Raw genomic sequence first — 25,314 nt, forward strand, 5'->3', positions numbered from 1 at the left:
ACACACACACAGCAATAACTACACACACTCTCGGCGTAACTGTGGTGCTGTGTCTGAGGGGGGTTGGGTGTTTTTCATGTTTTCCCCCTGCAGGAACAATGGACAGACGCCACTTTATTTAACGGGAACAGAAAAGAACATAACACACCACAAATGACAGTTTTTACGAGCCATATTACTAAGATATCACCCGCTCCCCTGCCAACACAGACCGAGGGGGAGTAGGGCGTATGGTGTGTGTGTGTGTGCATGTATGTGTAAGTTAGTGTGTGTGTACATTAGTGTCTCTTTCTCCATGTTTCTCTCTCTCTCCCTCCCTCTTTCTCTCCGATGCTAGGATGAATCAGTGTCACTCCGTTTTGCTGTAATGAAAGCTGTAGAGCAGTGAGAATAGAGAAGAAAAGGAGGATATACTGAAAAGATAACACAAAGAAAGAGGAAGGAAAAAGAGGGAAAGAATAACGAGATAAGCATGGAAATGTTGAATAGACACTGGGGTAGGGAGAGGAATAAAGATTGATATAGGCAGAGCAAAGATGGTATAGGAAAATGAAAAGAAAAGAGAGAGGGAGAGAGAGAATAAGCTGAGAGAAAGAGAGAGAGGGAGAGAGACAGAATAAGCTGAGAGAAAGAGAGAGAGGGAGGGAGAGAAGAAGCTGAGAGAAAGAGAGAGAGGGAGAGAGAGACAGAAGAAGCTGAGTAAAAGAGAGAGGGGGAGAGAGACAGAAGAAGCTGAGAGAAAGAGAGAGAGGGAGAGAGACAGAAGAAGCTGAGAGAAAGAGAGAGAGGGAGAGAGAGACAGAAGAAGCTGAGAGAAAGAGAGAGGGAGAGAGAGACAGAAGAAGCTGAGAGAAAGAGAGAGAGGGAGAGAGAGACAGAAGAAGCTGAGAGAAAGAGAGAGAGGGAGAGAGACAGAAGAAGCTGAGAGAAAGAGAGAGAGGGAGAGAGAGAGAAGAAGGAGAGAGAGAGAGAGAGAGAGAGAGAGGAGAGAGAGGAGGGAGAGAGAGAGAGAGAAGAAGCAGCGAGAAAGAGAGAGAGGGAGAGAGAGAGAAGAAGAAGCTGCGAGAAAGAGAGAGAGGGAGAGAGAGAGAGAAGAAGCAGCGAGAAAGAGTGAGAGGGAGAGAGAGAGAGAAGAAGCTGCGAGAAAGAGAGAGAGGGAGAGAGAGACAGAAGAAGCTGAGAGAAAGAGAGAGAGGGAGAGAGACAGAAGAAGCTGAGAGAAAGAGAGAGAGGGAGAGAGACAGAAGAAGCTGAGAGAAAGAGAGAGAGGGAGAGAGAGAGAGAAGAAGGAGCGAGAAAGAGAGAGAGGGAGAGAGAGAGAGAAGAAGCTGCGAGAAAGAGAGAGAGGGAGAGAGAGAGAAGAAACTGAGAGAAAGAGAGAGAGGGAGAGAGAGAGAGAAGAAGCTGCGAGAAAGAGAGAGAGGGAGAGAGAGACAGAAGAAACTGAGAGAAAGAGAGAGAGGGAGAGAGAGAGAAGAAGCTGAGAGAAAGAGAGAGAGGGAGAGAAAGAGAAGAAGCTGAGAGAAAGAGAGAGAGAGAGACAGAAGAAGATGAGAGAAAGAGAGAGAGAAGAAGCTGAGAGAAAGAGAGAGAGGGAGAGAGAGAGAAGAAGCTGAGAGAAAGAGAGAGAGAGGGAGAGAGACAGAAGAAGCTGAGAGAAAGAGAGAGAGGGAGAGAGACAGAAGAAGCTGAGAGAGAGAGAGAGAGGGAGAGAGAGAGAAGAAGCTCAGAGAAAGAGAGAGAGGGAGAGAGACAGAAGAAGCTGAGAGAAAGAGAGAGAGGGAGCGAGAGAGAGAAGAAGCTGAGAGAAAGAGAGAGAGGGAGAGAGAAGAAGCTGAGAGAAAGAGAGAGAGGGAGAGAGAGAGAAGAAGCTGAGAGAAAGAGAGAGAGGGAGAGAGAGAGAAGAAACTGAGAGAAAGAGAGAGAGGGAGAGAGAGAGAGAAGAAGCTGCGAGAAAGAGAGAGAGGGAGAGAGAGACAGAAGAAACTGAGAGAAAGAGAGAGAGGGAGAGAGAGAGAGAAGAAGCTGAGAGAAAGAGAGAGAGGGAGAGAAAGAGAAGAAGCTGAGAGAAAGAGAGAGAGAGAGAGAGACAGAAGAAGCTAAGAGAAAGAGAGAGAGGGAGAGAGAAGAAGAAGCTGAGAGAAAGAGAGTGATGCGTTAGGATTGGTTATCACTGATAATTTCAGACTGTATGATTCTTCAAAAACCTGCCTGCCGGTTTTCAATACACCACCCTATTGCACCTTCCAGTGCAATCTCCCTCCCTTTCTTCCTTCCTTCCATCCTTCCCCCTTCCTTCACTCAATGTTTCTTGCCCTCTCTCACTAGAAAAATTCATATCCCCAATGGTCCCATATACTCTCTCAGCTTCTTTTCTCACTATTTTTCTCTCTTCTCCCTCCCTCCATCACCCTCTCTCTCCTCCCTGTTGTCTCTGTATTCTGGACATCTCTATTTCTCCTGTCCCGTCTTGTCTCTCAAGTGCTGTCTTTGATCTCATGCAATCTGCAGTCAAACACACACACAATCCTGTTTTGAGGTTCTCTATTAGAAAGCACTAATCAACCCCCAGCCCTGCCTCCATCCCACTATCCAAGCCATGGCAGAATGAAAGGAAGGAAAGAGTGGGAGGAGAGAGAAGAGGTTCATGGCTAGGAGGGATGAAGCTAATGTCAAAGTGACATCCAAAGTTGGATGTTTGAGTGGCGTCAGGGAGAATTTAAGCTAACCCTAACCCCTTTCTTAAATTGCAAGGGAAACTTCAGTGCTAAACACTATTTGGGGTGTTCTTCCAGTCTCACTACATAATTATGAGTGATGAGAAGGTGTTTCAGACATAATTATGGACTATAGCTGTATTTTTGAAAATTTGCACCGGAAGAGTTCAACCAATGACGTCAATCAATTGGTTGATTGAGTCTGATGTCTGATAAAAAAAAATGTTGGAGTGATGTTTTTTAGCCATTATTGTGACCTTTGTGTTTCGCCGATTGCACGATCCCACTAGCAGCAAGTAGATACGGTTGTCCTTGTTCAATAGAACCATTGGACTATCTGCCAGGACATTGAAGGATATCTAGGTTGACTCATTTTCCCTGGCTTTGTAAAGACTACAGTTTGACGGGAGCCCTACTTCCTTGTTCCTACCCTCTTAGGCAAGCTTTTCAAAATGGGGGGCAGTACTAGTTTACAGGTACATGGAAGCTACTGTATGTTACCGTGCACTGTCTATCCAAGATAATTAATTAGCTACAATGGCAGCTTCTGATGATTCCTCTTTCCAAGAAGAGCTGGACGATGAAACAGTTTTTGATGTTCTTTTACATAGGAACATACAGCCCTATTTATTTGAGCCGGAATACACTGAAGAGCAGTTGAGACAGTGAACGAAATAACTGTGAGACTAGCAAGCAGCGGCAGCAGCCTAGACCATCTGGGCTGGACCAGGACTCAGGAGGGCAAATTACAAACAAGTAAGTTGTTTTGCTATCTGTAGCTAGCTAGCAATAAAAGCTCTCTTTTTACACGAGGCAGTGTTGATCAGTACAATACAATTTGGTGATTGATTTGGCCATATCAAGGCTTGCTAGTACCATTACAAGGCGAGCTAAAACCAAGTTTAGTTAGCTAGCTAGCTGTGTATTTAATATACCTAAAATGTACTGTAGTCTAACGTTATAGCTAGCAAGCTAACTATCCTAGCTAGCCTCAATGTCTCTCATTATGAGCAAAACTGAAGAAATGTTGTGATGATAATGGTGGAGAGTAAAGGAATGACTTTGGGTTTATGACTCATATTAGTCTTGGAGTTACTATACTTGTGTGATATAGCTAGCTAGCGAACATGTGTCTGTGACATGTCTCATTCTACACCATGCTGTTACAGTAGGAATACAGACAGTACACAATGACTACCCATGAATGTGTAATAGCGTTTTTGACTCTCTCACACATTAAATACTGCTTAGACACAAAGAAGTTGATTACTCTCAAGGGGAGATGTGAAAGGTCCCATAACAACAATCTCCCCTTGTATCAAAGTGACTCCGAACACCTCAATGTACCACCCAAACACACCATATGCAGTTATTCCTTTTGTAGAACTGTAGAATTTATTATAAGCGTAAGTTGCATATTCTTTTTTCTTCTGTATATATGTCATACAATGCCATAACTGTTACTGCATACTGCTGTGTAAACTCACCTCGGTCTCCAGAGCAAATAAACTTAATCTTGAATAAAATCCATGTCTACTTATTAGCTTTATTGATAGACTAATCTACTGTTTATTTGAAACATGTTTAGTTTCCAACCAATTAGCGTTTAAATCATACACAAAGTTCCTGCATTATTTGTTTTAGCAGTAAGACTGAAGCTAGTTTATCCAAATACATTTAAAGAAAATCAAAATGAATTAACGCAGGAAATGCAGTAAACACTTTATTGGGATCGGATGCAGCAGGAATAATTGAGTCACTTGTCAGTACACTTTAAAAAATATATTATATTAAACACCATTATATATTCTGTATACAGTTGAAGTCAGAAGTTTACATACACCTTAGCCATTTACATTTAAACTCAGTTTTTCACAATTCCTGACATTTAGTCCTAGTAAAAATCCCCTGTCTTAGGTCAGTTAGGATCACCACTTTATTTTAAGAATGTGAAATGTCAGAATAATAGTAGAGAGAATGATTTATTTCAGCTTTAATTTCTTTCATCACATTCCCAGTGGGTCAGAAGTTTACATACACTCAATTAGTATTTGGTAGCATTGCCTTTAAATTAATTTGGGTCAAACGTTTCGGGTAGCCTTCGACAAGCTTCCCATAAAAAAATTGGGTGAATTGTGGCCCATTCCTCCTGACAGAGCTGGTGTAACTGAGTCAGGTTTCTAGTCCTCCTTGCTCGCTCACGCTTTTTCAGTTCTGCCCACAAATGTTCTATGGGATTGAGGTCAGGGCTTTGTGATGGCCACTCCAATACCTTGACTTTGTTGTCCTTAAGCCATTTCGCCACAACTTTGGAAGTATGCTTGGGGTCCTTGTCCATTTGGAAGACCCATTTGCGACCAATCTTTGACATCCGGACTGATGTCTTGAGATGTTGCTTCAATATATCCACATAATTTTCCTCCCTCATGATGCCATCTATTTTGTGAAGTGCACCAGTCCCTCCTGCAGCAAAGCAGCAAAGCTTCACAGTTGGGATGGTGTTCTTCGGCTTGCAAGCTTCCCCTTTTTTCCTCCAAACATAACGATGGTCATTATGGCCAAACAGTTCTACTTTTGTTTCATCATACCAGAGGACATTTCTCCAAAAAGTACGATCTTTGGGGCATGTGCAGTTGGAAACTGTAGTCTGGCTTTTTTATGGCGGTGTTGGATCAGTGGCTTCTTCCTTGCTGAGTGGCCTTTCAGGTTATGTCGATATAGGACTCGTTTTACTGTGGATATAGATACTTTTGTACCTGTTTCCTCCAGCATCTTCACAAGGTCCTTTGCTGTTGTTCTGGGATTGATTTGCACTTTTTGCACCAAAGTACGTTCATCTCTAGGAGACAGAATGCGTCTCCTTCATGAGCGGTATCACGGCTGCGTGGTCCCATGGTGTTTATAGTTGCGTACTATTGTTTGTACAGATGAACGTGGTACCTTCAGGCGTTCAGAAATTGTTGACTTGTGGAGATCTTTTTTTTTCTTAGGCTGATTTCTTTTGATTTTCCCATGATGTCAAGCAAAGAGGCACTGAGTTTGAAGGTAGGGCCTTGAAATACATCCACAGGTACACCTCCAATTGACTCAACTGATGTAAATTAGCCTATCAGAAGCTTCTAAAGCCATGACATCATTTTCAGGAATTTTTCAACTGTTTAAAGGCACAGTCAACTTAGTGAAAGTAAACTTCTGGCCAACTGGAATTGTGATACAGTGAATTATAAATGAAATAATCAGTCTGTAAACAATTGTTGGAAAAATTACTTGTGTCAAGCACAAAGTAGATGTCCTAACCGACTTGCCAAAACTATAGTTTGTTAACAAGACATTTTTGGAGAGGTTGAAAAACGAGTTTTAATGACTCCAACCTAAGTGCATATAAACTTCCGACTTCAACTCTATATACAGTACCAGTCAGAAGTTTGGACACACCTACTCATTCAAGGGTTTTTCTTTATTTTTACTATTTTCTACATTGTAGAATAATAGTGAAAACATCAAAACTATGAAATAACACATATGGAATCATGTAGTAACCAAAAAAGTGTTAAACAAATCAAAATATATTTAAGATTTTTCAAAATAGCCACCCTTTGCCTTGATGACAGCTTTGCACACTCTTGGCAGTATCTCAACCAGCTTCATCTGGAATGCTTTCCCAACAGTCTTGAAGGAGTTCCCACATATGCTGAGCACTTTTTGGCTGCTTTTCCTTCACTCTGCAGTGAACTCATCCCAAACCATCTCAATTGGGTTTAGGTCGGGTGGTTGTGGAAGCCAGGTCATCTGATGCAGCCCTGCCATCATTCTCCTTCTTGGTTAAATAGCCCTTACACAGCCTGGAGGTGTGTTGGGTCATTGTCCTGTTTAAAAACTAATGATAATAGGCTTTCTTGAGGACCGCCACAGTAAAGGAAGACCCACAGTTATCTCTGCTGCAGAGGATACGTTCATTAGATTTACCAATTGCAGCTCAGAAATTGCAGCCCAAATAAATGCTTCACAGAGTTCAAAGAACAGACACATCTCAACATCAACTGTTCAGAAGAAACTGCATGAATCAGACGTTCATGGTCAAATTGCTGCAAAGAAACCACTACTAAAGGACACTGCTAATAATAAGAGACTTGCTTGGGCCAAGAAACACGAGCAATGGACATTAGACCGGTGAAAATCTTTCCTTTGGTCTGATGAGTCCAAATTTGAGATTTTTGGATCTAATCGCCGTGTCTTTGTGAGACGCAGAGTTGGTGAACGTATCCGCATGGATCACTAGTCACGTTAAATAATGCCACTTTAATAATGTTTACATATCTTACATTACTCATCTCATATGTGTCGTGTCTCTGACTGATTAAAAACTTCTTAGGGCTAGGCCCCTTTTTTCTCAATTTCCGCCTGAGTGACGTGCCCAAAGTAAACTGCCTGTTGCTCAGGCCCTGAAGCCAGGATATGCATATAATTGGTACTATTGGAAAGAAAACACTTTGACGTTTGTAGAAATGTTAATAATAATGCATGAGAATATAACACAATAGATATGGTAGGAGAAAATCCAAAGTTTGTTTGAGAGACCATGGTCTTACAATGGCAAGTATAAGGACATACTGGAAATTAGATCCCAGGATGCAATTCCATTGGATTCCACAGGGTGTCAGCAGTCTATGTTCAAGGTTTCAGGCTTGTAACTTCCAAAACGATTAAGAAATATCAGTGTTTGAAGACAGGACGCACAAGCTAAAATCGGTTTCTTATTGAAAATACTTCTTTCCGTAAGAAATATTATAGTTTGAATACATTTTAAGGTATCTAAGGAGTAAATAGAAATGTATTTTGACATGTTGAAAAAAAGTTTAGGGGTAGATTTTCGGATTCCTTTCTCTGAATGTTGAACGAGTGGATTACTCAAATCGATGGCGCCAACTAAACTGACTTTTTGGAATATAAAGGATTTTATCTAACAAAACAACATGACATGTTATAGCTAGAACCCTTTGAATGACAAATCAGAGGAAGATTTTTTTTAAAGTAAGTGAATATTTAATCGCTATTTATGAATTTATGAAACCTGTGCCTGTGGAAAAATATTTTGATGTGGGGCGCCGTCCTTAAACAATCACATGGCATGTTTTCACTGTGACAGCTACTGTAAATCGGTCAGTGCAGTTAGATTAACAAGAATTTAAGCTTTCAACTGATATAAGACACTTATATGTTCCTAAATGTTTAATATACATAATTTTTATGATTATTTATTTGAATTGTGCGCCCTCCAGTTTCACCGGAAGTTGTCCTAGCGGGACGCCTAGCCCTATTTTACGACATGCTATTTTATAAAATGATTAAATAACGTTTGATTGATTATGTGATTGAATTAACCTCTATAACGGGGGCTTTTACACTTGAGAAGAAAAGTGCTTGTTTCTCTCCTCTCAACCAATGTCCGTTCACTTGGACGTGGCCACTGAGTGAGCATAGTTTACTTATGAAAATGATTCTCTCATTTAGAAGCTGAAATTGCATTTAATCTTTTCACAAATAGTTTCATATTTAAACATTTAAATTGCACAACAATTCCATGTGAATCTGATAACTATAATGTGTAGACTTTCCAAGGCACAATTTATGTTGTCCGATCATCAGATATAATGTCCCAGACACCAACTGATCTGACATCATATTCTTTAAGTGCCAACGGACACTTTCAACTGGTTGGATTACATAAATATTGTTATTTTCCCCAACTCTATGTTATCAAAGGGCTTTCCAAGAGTCTATTCTGTAGAGTGGAGAGAAAAGGGGGAAATTTATTTATGAGGTCATAAACCTCCCCCAACAGGGCAACGTCATGACATATGTGTATACTGTATCTTATACCATCTATTGCATCTTGCCTATGCCGCTCGGTCATCGCTCATCCAAATGTTAATATGTACATATTCTTATTCCATCCATTTAGATTTGTGTGTATTAGGTAGTTGTGGAATTGTTAGATTACTTGTTAGGATTTCTCTACACTCGCATTAACATCTGCTAACCATGTGTATGTGACCAATAACATTTGATTTGTGTGGTTCCCACCGTGAAGCACGGAGGAGGAGGTATAAGGGCACAAGGCGAGACCCAGATGCAGACACAGGAGGCAGATGGTTAGAGTCTAAGCTGTTTATAAACAATCCAAAAGGGGTAGGCAAGAGAATGGTCGTGGACAGGCCAAAGGTCATAACCAGTTCAGAGATCCAGAGGTACAGAATGGCAGGCTCAAGGTCAGAGTAGGCAGAATGGCCACGCAGGCTGGAATGGAGTCCAGAAAAACAGGCAAAGGTCAAAACCGGGAGGACTAGTAAAAGAGAATAGAAAAGCAGGAGCATGGAAAAAACATGCTGTTTGACTTGAACATACAAGACGAACTGGCACATAGACAGGAAACACAGGGATAAATACACCAGGGAAAATAAGCGACACCTGGAGGGCGTGGAGACAATCACAAGGACAGGTTAAACAGATCAGGGAATGACAGGAGGTGTGATGGTGTGAGGATGCTTTGCCGGTGACACTATCGGTTGATTTATTTAGAATTCAAGGGACACTTAACGAGCATGGCTACCACAGCATTCTGCAGTGATATGCCATCCCACTTAGTGGGACTATCATTTGTTTTTCAACAGGACAATGACCCAACACACCTCCAGGCTGTGTAAGGGCTACTTGACCAAGGAGGAGAGTGCTGCATCAGATGACCTGGCCTCCACAATCACCCGACCTCAACACAATTGAGATGGTTTGGGATGAGTTGGACCGCAGAGTGAAGGAAAAGTAGCCAACAAGTGCTCATCATATGTGGGAACTCCTTTAAGACCGTTGGAAAAGCATTCCAGGTGAAGCTGGTTGAGAGAATGTCAAGAGTGTGCAAAGCTGGCATCAAGGCAAAGGGTGGCTAGTTTGAAGAATCTAAAATCTAAAATATATTACGATTTTTTTAACACTTTGTTATTTCATAGTTTTGATGTCTTCACTATTATTCTACAATGTATAAAATAGTAAAAATACAGATGAACCATTGAAGTATATATAAACATATAGTATATATATGTACAACAGCTAGAAATATCTATACCACAATGCAAGTTTGAGCATACTAGGCATTCTATATTAAACTACAACATCAGTCTAACTGAATATGGGTATTGTGTTGGTTGAATATTCCAGGCAGGTTACATATTGTTCTTCAGCTGGTGAACCTCTTCTTGTGTTGGTTAATGGCAGCTGATTTAGCAGTCTTTGTTGCTGTGGTGATGTTGGCAGGGCTGTTGGGTTTGGGGATCTGTGACTCAGGCTCTTTGTAGACAATTGTCTGGTCCTTTCTGCACTTCACTGCCAGGTGGACAAGCCACTCTTACACGTTTTTCACCACCCACTGCTTCGACCTCTTGCAGAAGATTTGTTTGCACTGCAAGTCTCCTGGAGAGACGTGAAGCTGATCAGGAGGATGTGTAAACATACAATAACCATATAACCATACTATGTAAACAAAACAGGGTACAGTAGACTGGTATGTATTCTGTTACACTCAGAGTCAATAATGGGGCATTGAAATGGGCTGTTAGCAAAGTTGTCCAAAGTTTGAGGGGGTCTTGACTGATGTACAGTCTAGTCGTGTCTTGTTATGTATGAGCACCTACAGTTGTGCTGTTGACTAGACAAGCACTGCCAACAATAGAGTGAATAGGCTAGAAGAGTACACTAACAGCACCTCTCCCCCATACTGAAGAACTGACTGTAAGGGTGTGAAAAGTTTGAGGAGCACATGTCTTGTGACAGTTTAGTGTTTGTTCAAGAGGGTATTGTGCTTTCATAAATACCTTTGCCTGTCCTGGCTTGTGTCAAAGTAAGATTATGTTGAGCTTGAGCATATTCCAGGCTGAAAGCTTTCATCCAATGGGTCTACAGGCTCTGTATTAGTAAAGCTGGTGTCCAGGTTATCGTTATCAGCAGCATGATTAGTCTGTTGGACACACAGTAGTCAGTGATTAGCCAACATTTGACTACTATGTCCCCATTTACACACACTCAAACAAGGTCCTATATCCACCCCCCCCGTCCCCCCCGTCCCACATGTCAACAGATCATTCATACTAACCTTCACACACAATACCCACACCTAACAGATTTAGTAGATTTTAGTAAGCTTTTAGAAGGTGACTTACACTCTGAGCTGAGCTCGTTGTTGATGTCTCTACAGATGTTGATGCCTCTACAGATGTTGATGCCTCTACAGATGTTGATGCCTCTACAGATGTTGATGGGATCAGACTCTAAATAAAACACATAGTCACACATAGTTAGTCTCTGCAATAGTTAGCTAGCTAGCTAACGGTTAACCTAACGAAGGGAACGTTACCTTGCAAAGTTACAAATCACATCACCAGATAGCAGCTTGCTAATTACACTGATAAGCTTTGCAATGTCTAGCCAGCGTATTATGAAAGCCAGCTAGCTAGATTTTGGTTTAGATAAATAAATGTAGTTCGCTAGTTAGCTAGGTAATGTTAGTTACGTTACCACAGCTTGACTTGTTTTCTGCTGCTCTGATGTTGGCTGATTGGATTACTTCCTCTTTGAAGTGAAGGGAAAATCGATGGAATAGCATCACTTTTCAATGTTCGACGACATGGCAACCCCATCAGTTGAGACCTCAGTTCCGTTTCCAAATCCTCTGGCTGAAAGTGCTGGCTACAAATGCAGACATTTTGATATTTCTCACATCAATTGGATACACAGGCCGGTACTACGTCCTGAAATCGCTATGAATTCTGGATATTGTGGTTTGCTTACAACCAGGAAATGTAGCTGGTCCGTTTCTACTGGTGATACGCAGAAAAGCTCGGTATTTGCGTGTATTGAGGAATATGATATGTTAATAACATATTCATGTACATTTATAGTGAAATAGAGCAGCAGTGAAATGTATCTTCAACCTAATTGTCCTAACCTGCTACGTCAATCCCCCGGACCTGCTACACAAATTCTCCTAACCTGCTATGTGAGTTCTCCTAACAGCTACGTGAGTTCTCCTAACCAGCTACATGAGTTCTCCTAACCAGCTACCTGCTACGTGAGTTCTCCTAACCTGCTACGTGAGTTCTCCTAACCAGCTAACTGCTACGTGAGTTCTCCTAACCTGCTACGTGAGTTCTCCTAACCTGCTACCTGCTACGTGAGTTCTCCTAACCAGCTACGTGAGTTCTCCTAACCTGCTACCTGCTACATTAACTGCATCCCATCTAGTCACAATCAGAAAAGAGGGTTGGAGGGAGAGGTAATTGATGGCAGTATATCGACCCCCCTGTAAAACCTAGTTAACACCTCGCCTGCCTTCCAGCCTGTGAAATCTGATTAGCTCTATGTGTGTGTCTGTGTGTACTTTTAGTAAACCAGGATTAACACCCTGCCTGTCGGCCATCTTGCCTTTCATGCCATTTTCTTCTTTAACCTTTCAACTTTTACGTATGTGAGCGTGTTTCTTTTATGTGTGTATTTGTATGTTATTGGATGTTCAAAGGCATTTGTGTGTGTGTGTGTGTGTGTGTGTGTGTGTGTGTGTGTGTGTGTGTGTGTGTGTGTGTGTGTGTGTGTGTGTGTGTGTGTGTGTGTGTGTGTGTGTGTGTGTGTGTGTGTGTGTGTGTGTGATTAGGACAGTATCCACTAACTAGATTCCACCCAGTCAATAATTAATAGGGCACTCAGCCTGATAGGCAATCACCCTTAATCAATACTAATGTTTTTACAGACCTCAAAACTGTGTGTGTGTGTACGGTATGTCTATGTGTGTGTGTGTCGAGGGGAAAAATAGCTCTTTAATCTAGTCAGTGCGTATATAGGATAAGCATTAATTTACAGACATTATAAATCATTGGCCTGTCATCTCTCTCTCCTCTCCTCCTTCTCTCCTCTCCTCCTTTGGTACAGGAGAGCTGGAGCCTAACTCGGACTGTCTGCACTGCATCCAAGTTCTCTCCTTTCCTCCTCTCCTCCTCCTATCTCATCTCTTCTCTCTGGTTCTCTCCTTTCCTCCTCTCCTCCTCCTATCTCATCTCTTCTCTCTGGTTCTCTCCTTTCCTCCTCTCCTCCTGCTATCTCATCTCTTCTCTCTGGTTCTCTCCTTTCCTCCTCTCCTCCTCCTATCTCATCTCTTCTCTCTGGTTCTCTCCTTTCCTCCTCTCCTCCTCCTATCTCATCTCTTCTCTCTGGTTCTCTCCTTTCCTCCTCTCCTCCTCCTATCTCATCTCTTCTCTCTGGTTCTCTCCTTTCCTCCTCCTATCTCATCTCTTCTCTCTGGTTCTCTCCTTTCCTCCTCTCCTCCTCCTATCTCATCTCTTCTCTCTGGTTCTCTCCTTTCCTCCTCCTATCTCATCTCTTCTCTCTGGTTCTCTCCTTTCCTCCTCTCCTCCTCCTATCTCATCTCTTCTCTCTGGTTCTCTCCTTTCCTCCTCTCCTCCTCCTATCTCATCTCTTCTCTCTGGTTCTCTTCTGTAATTTGACTCACTAATCTAGCCTGCATATAACACCACTGGGTTTACAAATGACCTTCACTGAACGTTAGCTAATGTTGCCTGAAGGTTACAATCAAACCTCATATATAATATGAGGGGAGCAAAGTACATTTCAGTGTGTGAGTGTGTGTGTAGCTCTCTTACCTGCCACTGACAACAAAGCAGGCCACCAGGAAGATGAGCAGTACGATGCCTCCAGTGATGGACACAGCCAGGATAGTAGACTGGTTAGGGTCTCCTATGGCCAACATGTCTGAGACAGGGAATCACAGGCAAGAGAAAGGGTTAACACATTGTGAGAAGGTGTGTCTATGTGTGCATGTGTGTCTTTGTGTGTCTATGTGTGTGATCAGAAATACAGTGTAGGCATTCTTAATGTTGTAAATGACAATTGTAGTTTTTTTTTATGGAATATCTACATAGATGTTCAGAGGCCCATTATCAGCAACCATCACTCATGTGTTCCAATGGCACGTTGTGTTAACTAATCCAAGTTTATCATTTTAAAAGGCTAATTGATCATTCTGAGAAATGAAGGCTATTCCATGTGAGAAACTGCCAAGAAATGAAAGATTTCATACAACGCTGTGTACTACTCCCTTCACAGAACAGCGCAAACTGGCACTAACCAGAATAGAAAGAGGAGTGGGAGGCCCCGGTGCACAACTGAACAAGAGGACAAGTACATTAGAGTGTTTAGTTTGAGAAACAGACATCTCACAAGTCCTCAACTGGCAGCTTCATTAAATAGTACCCGCAAAACACCAGTCTCAACGTCAACAGTGAGGACTTGATTTTTACACTGCAATAATCGGGCCGTTACTCAAAACAAATACCTCATTTATCAAGTTTAGCCAAGCACGAGCAGACATGTGCATGCATTTGTGTGTGTGTGTGAATGTGTGTGTGTATGTGTGTGTCTGTGTGTATGTGCATGGACAGCCAGCCCATTCAGGCAAATCAATGCCTCCAGGCAGCGATAGATGGCCATTGGTCTCCTATTCCATTCCCTGGCATCAAACACACACACGAAGAAGAAAAAAACACACACACACGAAGAAGAAAAAAAAACACACACACAGAGGGTTGCTTTTTTAAACACTTCAGTTCACCACAGAGACTTAGTAAGTAATCAATAACATTGATCCCACTCCATAGAATTGATATGACTAATATTCAGTCAGCTCAATCTTTGGTTTTCATTTCAATAGTCATGAACTTGAACTAAACGATTGATCAGATTCACATTTGATTAACATGATCGATATTCAGTCGAGGTGAACATAGTGCTGGCACAATAATCATACAATCATGTAACCGACAATTATGGACAATAATGGTGAAGTAAAACAATGATTTGTCTTACATATATTTTAGGAGTTTGGGGGGGTTCAACTTTAATTTATAGACATTAGTAAATATAGTTTACTCAATAGCAGTTTTTTATTTTTCCATTAAGAGGGTAAAGTTAGTAATTATTTTACTCGCAGAACGACATGTTCGGGAGGAAAAGCTTACTTTCCAAAAGATCCAAGCAGTCAAAAGCATTTGTTTTGGAGACAGGGGTGTCACCAAACCTATGTTGTATTCATTAGGTATAGTATGTCATCAGATTAAATAGACTTAGTATTGAGAATGTCGATATATGCCTTCCTCGGCACTAACAATTGATTGCCCAGCACTGGGAGCGAGAACTGGTGATGCTTGGAGCCGTGCTGCTCAGACCACTGCTCCATCCCAGTTCACAACGCTCTAGTAAGCCATGATAATACTTGATTACACTTGATGGAATAGCAAGTTTCTTTTAATGAATTATTTTGTTTTAAGCCTTCCCCAAACCATAGCCAAAACCTTAACCACTCGGTTTTAACCCTGCAACCACGCGGAACTAAGCCTGTAACCACGCGGTATTACTGTGTCAAAAATATATCATCATAACTACGTCGAATTTCTAAGGGAAACTATGAGATCTTGTTGCGATCATAGCAACAACAAAAAAAGTTCAACAAAAATTACAATTTAAAAACCGTCATCAATTGCAATGACAATTATTTATTACCCAATATTCCATAATCGTCCCAGCCCTAGTTGAATTTGAGACAATGTCATGAGCTGGATTTTCATGTCCTTCCAATATGAGACTGAAAGACAGTAGAAAAAGGGAGGAGTAAGCAGAGCTGGGATATATATCGTCTTTTAAGGAATGCCGTTATGGATCCACATACCGGTATGGATATTTACAATACCGTCTATAAAGGTATTTTGGTGCACTGCTAAATAAATGAAAAGTTATATAAATTGGACAACTTTACCGTCATCTTTGTTCTAGTTTGGTTTGTTAGAAAACAATCAGAATGGCCCGTTAAAATCCTCCTAGGGTCATACACTACTCATAAAACATACAGTACCTGTCAAAAGTTTGGACACACCTACTCATTCAAGGATTTGCCTTATTTTTTACTATTTCAACACTGTAGAATAATAGTGATGACATAAAAACCACAAAATAACACATATGGAATCATGTAGTAACCAAAAAAGTGTTAAACAAATCAACATATATTTTAGATATATTCACTATTATTTCTACAATGAAGAAAATAGCAAAAATAAATAAAAACGCTTGAATGAGTAGGTGTCCAAACGTTTGACTGGTACTGTATTTAGAAACTTGTATAATTCAGAAACCATTAAATACCGTCAAAAATAAGACAAATATTGTGCTAAGATATTTTGTCCATATCGCCCAGCCCTAGGACTGCCCTAATGGAGGTGAAGAGGTAGAGGTGAGATACAGCAGAGGTAAAAGAAGAAAGGAGAGAAGGACGATGAAGAGAGTCCAAAAGAGGATGATAGGTAGAGACAGAGAAAAATAAAAAGACACAGCAGAGAGAGAGGAAGAGAAAGAGACCTTCGTGGCTGGTCTCCAGTTCTATCTCTCCTCCGTAGTTGCCATATCCCCCGTCGGTTCTAGCTCGGACACGGAACACATATGTAGTACCAGGCTTAAGACCGTCTACAGTCATCACATTGGACCTGGTCTTTAGGACTGTGTAGTTCTGCTCTCTCTGGTTCTAATGGGAGAGGAAGAGAGAGAGACAGATGGAGAGAGAGAGAGATAAATGAGAGAGAGATGTTAAGTGAGTGTGTGTCAGTGAGAAACCTCCTTGCAGTGTCTATGATACCTTCTCTAATGAGAGGAGCTCCACTACACTGATTAACACTGTTACTGTGGAATATTATCACTGATCCCTGCCACACACACACACACACACACACACACACACACACACACACACACACACACACACACACACACACACACACACACACACACACACACACACACACACACACACACACTTCCCACTCCTCTCTTCTCTCGTTCTCTTCATTCCGTTCCTGTTTTATTTAGCTTGCCTGGTGCACTTGGTGGACATAAACTTCCCTTTCAGAGCCATTCAATGTGCAGAGTGAGCTAAATCAAGTGCACTCCTGTGCTTATCAGATCCATTGAACACTGGCTAGAGAGTCCACACTGGGATTTTCAGGTCTGAGTCTGACATTAAGTAAGAAGAGAAGAGAGGGATGAGAGGAGAAGAGAAGAGAAGGAGAGAGAAATGGAGGTGTGTATGTGACTCACCTTCTCATAATAAATGACTTCATACTCCACTATGGCTCCATTGGGTCTGTCAGGGCCCTGCCACGCCAGAGTGATACTGTCCTTACTCCTCCTCTCCTTCAGGACCACACTCACTACAGAGACAAACAGAGACAGACAGACAGACAGGGAGAGATATAGGTTAACCACACTCACTACAGACAGACAAACAGACAGGCAGACACAGACAGACAGACAGACAGACAGACAGACAGACAGACAGACAGACAGACAGACAGACAGACAGACAGACAGACAGACAGACAGACAGACAGACAGACAGACAGACAGATAGGTTAACCACACTCACTATATAGAGAGAGAGAGAGATAGATGGAGGAAGGGGGAGAGTGGAATTTAGGGGGAGAGAAAGGAAGAAAGACTACCAGGAGAAAAGGAGAGAGACAGTGGGGGAGGAAGAGAGATTTATAGATTGATTACCACTGTGCTATAATGACAGTTCTCTGCAGAGTGTAGAACTTAGCTAATGAAAGAACAAAGAGGGATCATATACTGTATGTGCACATGTGTATGTAATGACTTTGTGTGTCTGTATCTGTGGATGCGTGTGTGTGCACGTGTGTGTGTGCTGAGTAAGCCGATGGGTGTCTCTGAGGGGTTTCGTGGTGCACATCGCTATCTCTTCACTTTCAACCCCTCATCACAGAGTGCTCGGTGGGCCCAGGTAGGAATGTGTTTGTGTGCGTGTGCGTGTGCGTGTGTGTGTATGTGTGACATGTTGAGAGGAGCAGAGTGTGTGACAGCAGGGGAGACATGTGGAACTGTTAATGAAGTTAATGTCCTCTCCTCCTCTCATCGCCCCTCTCCTCCTCTCCCACTCCTCTCCTCCTCTCATCGCCCCTCTCCTTCTCTCCCACTCCTCTCCTCCTCTCATCGCCCCTCTCCTCCTCTCCTTCTCTCCTCCTCTCATCACCCCTCACCTCCTCTCCCACTCCTCTCCTCCTCTCATCGCCCCTCTCCTCCTCTCCCACTCCTCTCCTTCTCTCCTCCTCTCATCACCCCTCACCTCCTCTCCCACTCCTCTCCTCCTCTCATCGCCCCTCTCCTCCTCTCCTTCTCTCCTCCTCTCATCACCCCTCACCTCCTCTCCCACTCCTCTCCTCCTCTCATCGCCCCTCTCCTCCTCTCCCACTCCTCTCCTCCTCTCATCGCCCCTCTCCTCCTCTCCCACTCCTCTCCTTCTCTCCTCCTCTCATCACCCCTCACCTCCTCTCCCACTCCTCTCCTCCTCTCATTGTCCCTCTCCTCCTCTCCCACTCCTCTCCTTGTCTCCTCCTCTCATTGCCCTTCACATCTTCTCATCACCCTTCACCTCCTCTCCTACTCCTCTCCTCTCCCACTCCTCTCCTCCTCTCATCACCCCTCACATCACCCCTCACACCCTCACCTTCTCTCCCAATCCTCTCCTCCTCTCATCACCCCTCACCTCCTCTCCCAATCCTCTCCTCCTCTCATCACCCCTCACATTCTCTCCCAATCCTCTCATCACCCCTCACCTTCTCTCCCAATCCTCTCCTCCTCTCATCACCCCTCACATTCTCTCCCAATCCTCTCCTCCTCTCATCGCCCCTCTCCTCCTCTCCCACTCCTCTCATCACCCCTCACCTCCTCTCCCACTCCTCTCCTCCTCTCATCACCCCTCACCTTCTCTCCCAATCCTCTCCTCCTCTCATCACCCCTCACATTCTCTCCCAATCCTCTCATCACCCCTCACCTTCTCTCCCAATCCTCTCCTCCTCTCATCACCCCTTACTGACACTCCACGTCCCCCTCAACCTGTCCTACACACACACACACACACACACACACACACACACACACACACACACACACACACACACACACACACACACACACACACACACACACACACACACACACACACACACACACACGCACACGCACACGCACATGCACACACACTCATTCCATGTATGTGGCTATATCCAATGAGCAGCAAATGTAAACAAGTAGTGATTGAGAGTCTTCAGCAGAGCCTGATAAGCCTGATGCATAGTCATGAGCCCTGGGTGAAGGGTTTGGGCCACAGTGGAAAGTGTGTGCGTGTGTGTGTGTTAGACAGTAGTCCAGTGAACATTACTGAGTGGCATTGCCTGCTTCAACACTGAGGCTGTAATGTGTGTGTGTATATATGCGAGCCTATGCATATATATATGGATGTGAGTTCCTACCTGTCTGGCTGGTGGTGACATTAACTATCACAGCTCCTCTGGGTGTAGGACTCAGGTCAGAAACTCCATTCAGGCTCTCAATGGTGAAGCTGTAATTGCTGTGTGGCTGCAGGTCAGTGACCATCACCAGAGCCACAGAGAGACCAAACTGCCTCGGCACAAAATGTACGCCGTTACCGCAGGGCGTGCACTTCCTGCCGTCGCCGGAGCACTTCCTGCAGTGGAGGCTGTAGGTGATGTCACCTCGGCCTCCCATGTCAAGAGGGGGACTCCATTCTAGTGTGACACACGTCTCGTTGACAGTGGAGATGGGGTTCTCTGGAGCAGAACAGGGACCTGAGGAGGAGAGAGTGGCGAGATGGTGAGTGTGTGTGTGTCTATGGTGTGTGTATGTGTGTGTATGCGTGTGCATGTGTGTGCATGCGCATATGCATATGTGTCCTCGTGTGTGCTGAGATGATGAATGGTGGTTCAGGCTCTGAGCTGATGACATCTCATCAACAGCAGGAGGAGTAGTGAGGCCCAGGTGGCCTGTAAAGCCTGGGCCTTTCCTGATCAGGCTACCCAGTGGCAGGCCTCTGTAAAGGGCAGCAGGTTAGGGCCAGGGGGGAATAGAGGCTGCCTATCTGATGACAGCAGATGATGTGTGGCAGGCAGCCTAATGTATGCCCCTTTCTCTGTCGTCCTCTCCCTTCCCCCTCACATCCTCTCATCTCTCCCCTATCCTCCTCTCCCGTCCCCCTCTCCCCTAAATTCCTCTCCCTTCCCCCTCACATCCTCTCCTCTCTCCCCTATCTTCCTCTCCCTTCCCCCTCACATCCGTTCCTCTCTCCCCTATCTTCCTCTCCCTTCCCCCTCATATCCTCTCCTATCTCTCTCTCTCTCTCTCTCTCTATCCCTTCCCCCTCACATCCTCTCCTCTCTCCCCTATCCTCCTCTCCCGTCCCCCTCTCCCCTATCTTCCTCTCCCTTCCCCCTCACATCCTCTCCTCCCCTATCCTCCTCTCCCTTCCCCCTCTCCCCTCCCTTCCCCCTCATATCCTCTCCTCTCTCTCTCCCTTCCCCCTCACATTCTCTCCTCTCTCCCCTATCTTCCTCTCCCTTCCCCCTCACATCCTCTCCTCTCTCCCCTATCATCCTCTCCCTTCCCCCTCACATCCTCTCCTCCCCTATCCTCCTCTCCTTTCCCCCTCTCCCCTATCTTCCTCTCCCTTCTCCCTCATATCCTCTCCTCTCTCTCTCCCTTCCCCCTCACATTCTCTCCACTCTCCCCTATCTTCCTCTCCCTTCCACCTCACATTCTCTCCTCTCTCCCCTATCCTCCTCTCCCTTCTTCGTGTTCTCCTCCACTGATCTCAGCTCTTCCGTATTATAATTTACACTCCTCTATCACCCCTATTTCACCCCCTTTTCACCTCTTTCTAACACCTCTCCTCTCACACATCCTGACCTGTCCTCACCTTTCAACCCACCCAAACAAGCTCATCTCCTCATCACCTCCTTCTCAGAGAGAGAGAGACAGAGAGATTATAACATGTAGAAAGAGAGTGATGGAGACACAGAGAGATTATAACATGTAGAAAGAGAGTGATGGAGAGACAGAGAGATTATAACATGTAGAAAGAGAGTGATGGAGAGACAGAGAGATTATAACATGTAGAAAGAGAGTGATGGAGAGACAGAGAGATTATAACATGTAGAAAGAGAGTGATGGAGAGACAGAGAGATTATAACATGTAGAAAGAGAGTGATGGAGAGACAGAGAGATTACAACATGTAGAAAGAGAGTGATGGCGAGACAGAGAGATTATAACATGTAGAAAGAGAGTGATGGAGAGACAGAGAGATTATAACATGTAGAAAGAGAGTGATGGAGAGACAGAGAGATTATAACATGTAGAAAGAGAGTGATGGAGACAGAGAGATTATAACATGTAGAAAGAGAGTGATGGAGAGACAGAGAGATTATAACATGTAGAAAGAGAGTGATGGAGACAGAGAGATTATAACATGTAGAAAGAGAGTGATGGAGAGACAGAGAGATTATAACATGTAGAAAGAGAGTGATGGAGAGACAGAGAGATTATAACATGTAGAAAGAGAGTGATGGAGAGACAGAGAGATTATAACATGTAGAAAGAGAGTGATGGAGAGACATAGAGATTATAACATGTAGAAAGAGAATGATGGAGAGACAGAGAGATTATAACATGTAAAAAGAGAGTGATGGAGCGACAGAGAGATTATAACATGTAGAAAGAGAGTGATGGAGAGATAGAGAGATTATAACACGTAGAAAGAGAGTGATGGAGAGACAGAGAGATTATAACACGTAGAAAGAGAGTGATGGAGAGACAGAGAGATTATAACACGTAGAAAGAGAGTGATGGAGAGACAGAGAGATTATAACAGGTAGAAAGAGAGTGATGGAGAGACAGAGAGATTATAACACGTAGAAAGAGAGTGATGGAGAGACAGAGAGATTATAACATGTAGAAAGAGAGTGATGGAGACACAGAGAGATTATAACATGTAGAAAGAGAGTGATGGCGACAGAGAGATTATAACATGTAGAAAGAGAGTGATGGAGAGACAGAGAGATTACAACATGTAGAAAGAGAGTGATGGAGAGACAGAGAGATTATAACACGTAGAAAGAGAGTGATGGAGAGACAGAGAGATTATAACATGTAGAAAGAGAGTGATGGAGAGACAGAGAGATTATAACATGTAGAAAGAGAGTGATGGAGACAGAGAGATTATAACATGTAGAAAGAGAGTGATGGAGAGACAGAGAGATTATAACATGTAGAAAGAGAGTGATGGAGAGACAGAGAGATTATAACATGTAGAAAGAGTGTGATGGAGAGACAGAGAGATTATAACATGTAGAAAGAGAGTGATGGAGAGACAGAGAGATTATAACATGTAGAAAGAGAGTGATGGAGAGACAGAGAGATTATAACATGTAGAAAGAGAGTGATGGAGAGACAGAGAGATTATAACATGTAGAAAGAGAGTGATGGAGAGACAGAGAGATTATAACATGTAGAAAGAGAGTGATGGAGAGACAGAGAGATTATAACACGTAGAAAGAGAGTGATGGAGAGACAGAGAGATTATAACATGTAGAAAGAGAGTGATGGAGACAGAGAGATTATAACACGTAGAAAGAGAGTGATGGAGAGACAGAGAGATTATAACATGTAGAAAGAGAGTGATGGAGAGACAGAGAGATTATAACATGTAGAAAGAGAGTGATGGAGAGACAGAGAGATTATAACATGTAGAAAGAGAGTGATGGAGAGACATAGAGATTATAACACGTAGAAAGAGAGTGATGGAGACAGAGAGATTATAACATGTAGAAAGAGAGTGATGGAGAGACATAGAGATTATAACATGTAGAAAGAGAATGATGGAGAGACAGAAGATCGAGTGAGCGACAGACATATGTACCTGTGTATGCGCTGGTGTGTGATGGTGTGTGGTGTGTGTGTGTGTGTGTGTGTGTATGTGTGTGTGTGTAGCGAGGAGAGGTGACATCTGCAGAAGTCGCTTCTCATTTGCAGCTGATATCCCCTGTCACATCACACCTGCTGCAACGATGAATGTGATTGATCTGGGTTTGACTCCAACACGTGTGTGTGTATGTGTGTGTGTGTGTGTGTGTATGTGTGTGTGTGCCTCATACTCTCTTCCTCTCTATCTACCCCCTCTACAATCCTCTCTATCTCCCTCCCTCCATCGACCTCTCTCTTCTTCTCTTCTCTTCTCTCTCTCTACCTCTCTCTCTCTCTCCCTCTCTCTCTCTACCTCTCTCTCTCTACCTCTCTCTCTCTCTCTCCCTATCTCTCTCTCTTCTTCTCTTCCCCCCCCTCTCTCTCTCTCTCTCCCCCTCTCTCTCTCTCCCCCCTCTCTCGCTCCCCCTCTATCTCCCCCGCTCTCTCCCTCTCTCTCTCCCTCTCCACCTCTCTCTCTCTCTCTCTCTCTCTCCCTCTCCCCCTCTCTCGCTCTCTCTTTTGCTCTCACTCTGTAGGAGATGCCTCAGGATGTGGTTTGTGGTTGGTGCCCATCGATGCCCAGTATCTCCGGTAGACTCAGACAGACAGATATAGAAACAGACTCTCTACAGGAGCATCACTAAGTATCAGAGAGTATCACTGAATCATGGTATCAGTGTCATCTGATAGAGTCAGGCTGTATCACAACCGGCCATGATTGGGAGTCCCATAGGGCGGCGCACAATTGGCCCAGCGTCGTCCGGGTTAGGGTTTGGCCGGTGTAGGCCATCATTGTAAATAGGAATTTGTTCTTAACTGACTTGCCTAGTTAAATAAAGGTTAATTAAATAAGTAAAAATAAAATTGACGTACAAGGGCGATGCACACAAGTTGGTGGCAGAACAAGGGGGAGTTCTTACAGAATGCCAGCAAAAAAAGCCTCTATTTGCATGTTGCTTATGAGTGCATTTCACACTACTTTTGGATTATAATTAGATTTTAAGGCTCGTATGACTGTCCTGCATAATATAATGTTTGTGTCATCATTGAAAATCAGCTGCATTATATAAAAAAAACACTTAAACTTCAACCAGTAAAAAGGCTCTTTGATGGCTTTTGATACAGCCTATATCAATGAGTGTTCGCATTCAGCTAAGAACTGCTGCATCCAAAATAGTTATTTTGCAATCATTACAACCAAATATAATCTTAGCGACTATTCAAGCAAGAATCAAAACATCATTGTAAGCATATGAGAAGCATATGGAAGCACTCAAAGCTATGATGCGGGCGTGCCCCAAGGGTCAATACTGGGGCCCCTCCTGTTCAGCCTGTACATTAATGATCTGCCTTCTGTCTGTACTGGGTCTGAAGTTCAAATGTATGCAGATGATACAGTGATATATGTGCATGCAAAGAGCAAACAACAAGCTGCACAAGAACTCACTGGTCCAGGTTACAAAGTGGCTCAGTGACTCATGTTTGCACCTCAATGTGAAAAAGAACTGTCTGCATATTCTTCACAAAGAGAGCAACTGATGCTACTGAGCCAGATGTCTATGTGTCAGGGGAGAAGCTCCAGGTGGTATCTGATTTTAAGTACCTTGGCATCATACTTGATTCTAACCTCTCTTTTAAAAAGCAGGTGAAAAAGGTAATTCTAATAAGCAAATTCAACCTAGCTAATTTCCAATTTATACAAAATTGTTTGACTATAGAGGTAGCAAAACTGTACTTCAAATCTATGATACTCCTCCACTTAACATACTGCTTGACTAGTTGGGCCCAAGCTTGCTGTACAACTGTCACGCCCTGGCCTTAGTTATCTTTGTTTTCTTTATTATTTTAGTTAGGTCAGGGTGTGACATGGGGGATGTTTGTGTGTTTTTGTCTAGTCAAGGGTGTTTGTATTGTCTAGGGGGTTTTGGTAGAGTTGATGGGGTTGTGTTCAGTGTAGGTGTTTAGGTATGTCTATGGTTGCCTGAGTGGTTCTCAATCAGAGACAGCTGTCTATCGTTGTCTCTGATTGGGAGCCATATTTAAGGCAGCCATAGGCATTAGGCAGGTTGTGGGTAATTGTCTATGTCTATGTTGCACGTAGGTTTGTAGCTTCACGGTCGTTTGTTGTTTTTTTTGTTGTATATTTGTAAAAGTGTTTGTTTCGTCTTCGTTATATTAAAAGATGATGTATTCGTATCACGCTGCGCCTTGGTCCTCTCTTCCACAGAAAGACGACCGTGACAACAACATTAAAACCCATTCAGACTGTCTACAAACAGGCTCTCAAAGTGCTTGATAGGAAGCCCAAAAGCCATTATCACTGTTACAGCTCAATGATTGCCTGTATTTTTATTGTAATTATTTTTAATAACCTGCCCAGGGACTGCGGTTGAAAATTAGCCGGCTGGCTGAAACCGGCACTTTTACTGAAACGTTGATAAATGTAAAAATAAAAATAAACTCAAACTCAAAAAGTTATTTTGCTTAAAAGTAATAAAAATGTAAATCTAGACTATTTTGAATGGGGGCAGATGGCAATGTTTTTTTTTTTACTGCGGCCAAGATTCTAGCGCATCTGTTCTTGACGTCAGTGTGTCGTGTACTGGAAAAAGGTCTATAGGATCAGACAGACAAACTAAAGTGATGTCAAGGAGAGCAGTGATA

General features: G+C 43.2%; 1 protein-coding gene across 4 annotated transcripts in view; it reads right to left on the reverse strand.

Moving 5' to 3' along the window:
* The window catches only part of LOC139550370 (ephrin type-A receptor 3-like), a 196,223-nt gene that overhangs the window by 67,522 nt on the left and 103,387 nt on the right, over positions 1 to 25,314 (reverse strand). For 3 of the 4 annotated variants that reach the window (XM_071361234.1, XM_071361233.1, XM_071361235.1), the window contains exons 7-10: positions 19,148 to 19,483; positions 16,917 to 17,029; positions 16,185 to 16,347; positions 13,418 to 13,526 (exon numbers count right to left, since the gene is read on the reverse strand). In XM_071361234.1, coding sequence (XP_071217335.1) covers positions 13,418 to 13,526; positions 16,185 to 16,347; positions 16,917 to 17,029; positions 19,148 to 19,483 — 721 coding nt within the window. Of the gene's footprint in view, positions 1 to 6,433; positions 10,182 to 10,582; positions 10,726 to 10,927; positions 11,036 to 11,282; positions 11,454 to 13,417; positions 13,527 to 16,184; positions 16,348 to 16,916; positions 17,030 to 19,147; positions 19,484 to 25,314 lie in introns of those variants that run through there. The other variant, XR_011670014.1, reaches the window with a different exon arrangement.

This window comes from Salvelinus alpinus, chromosome 23 (assembly GCF_045679555.1).
Source record: "Salvelinus alpinus chromosome 23, SLU_Salpinus.1, whole genome shotgun sequence".
Classification (NCBI taxonomy): Eukaryota; Metazoa; Chordata; class Actinopteri; order Salmoniformes; family Salmonidae; genus Salvelinus; species Salvelinus alpinus.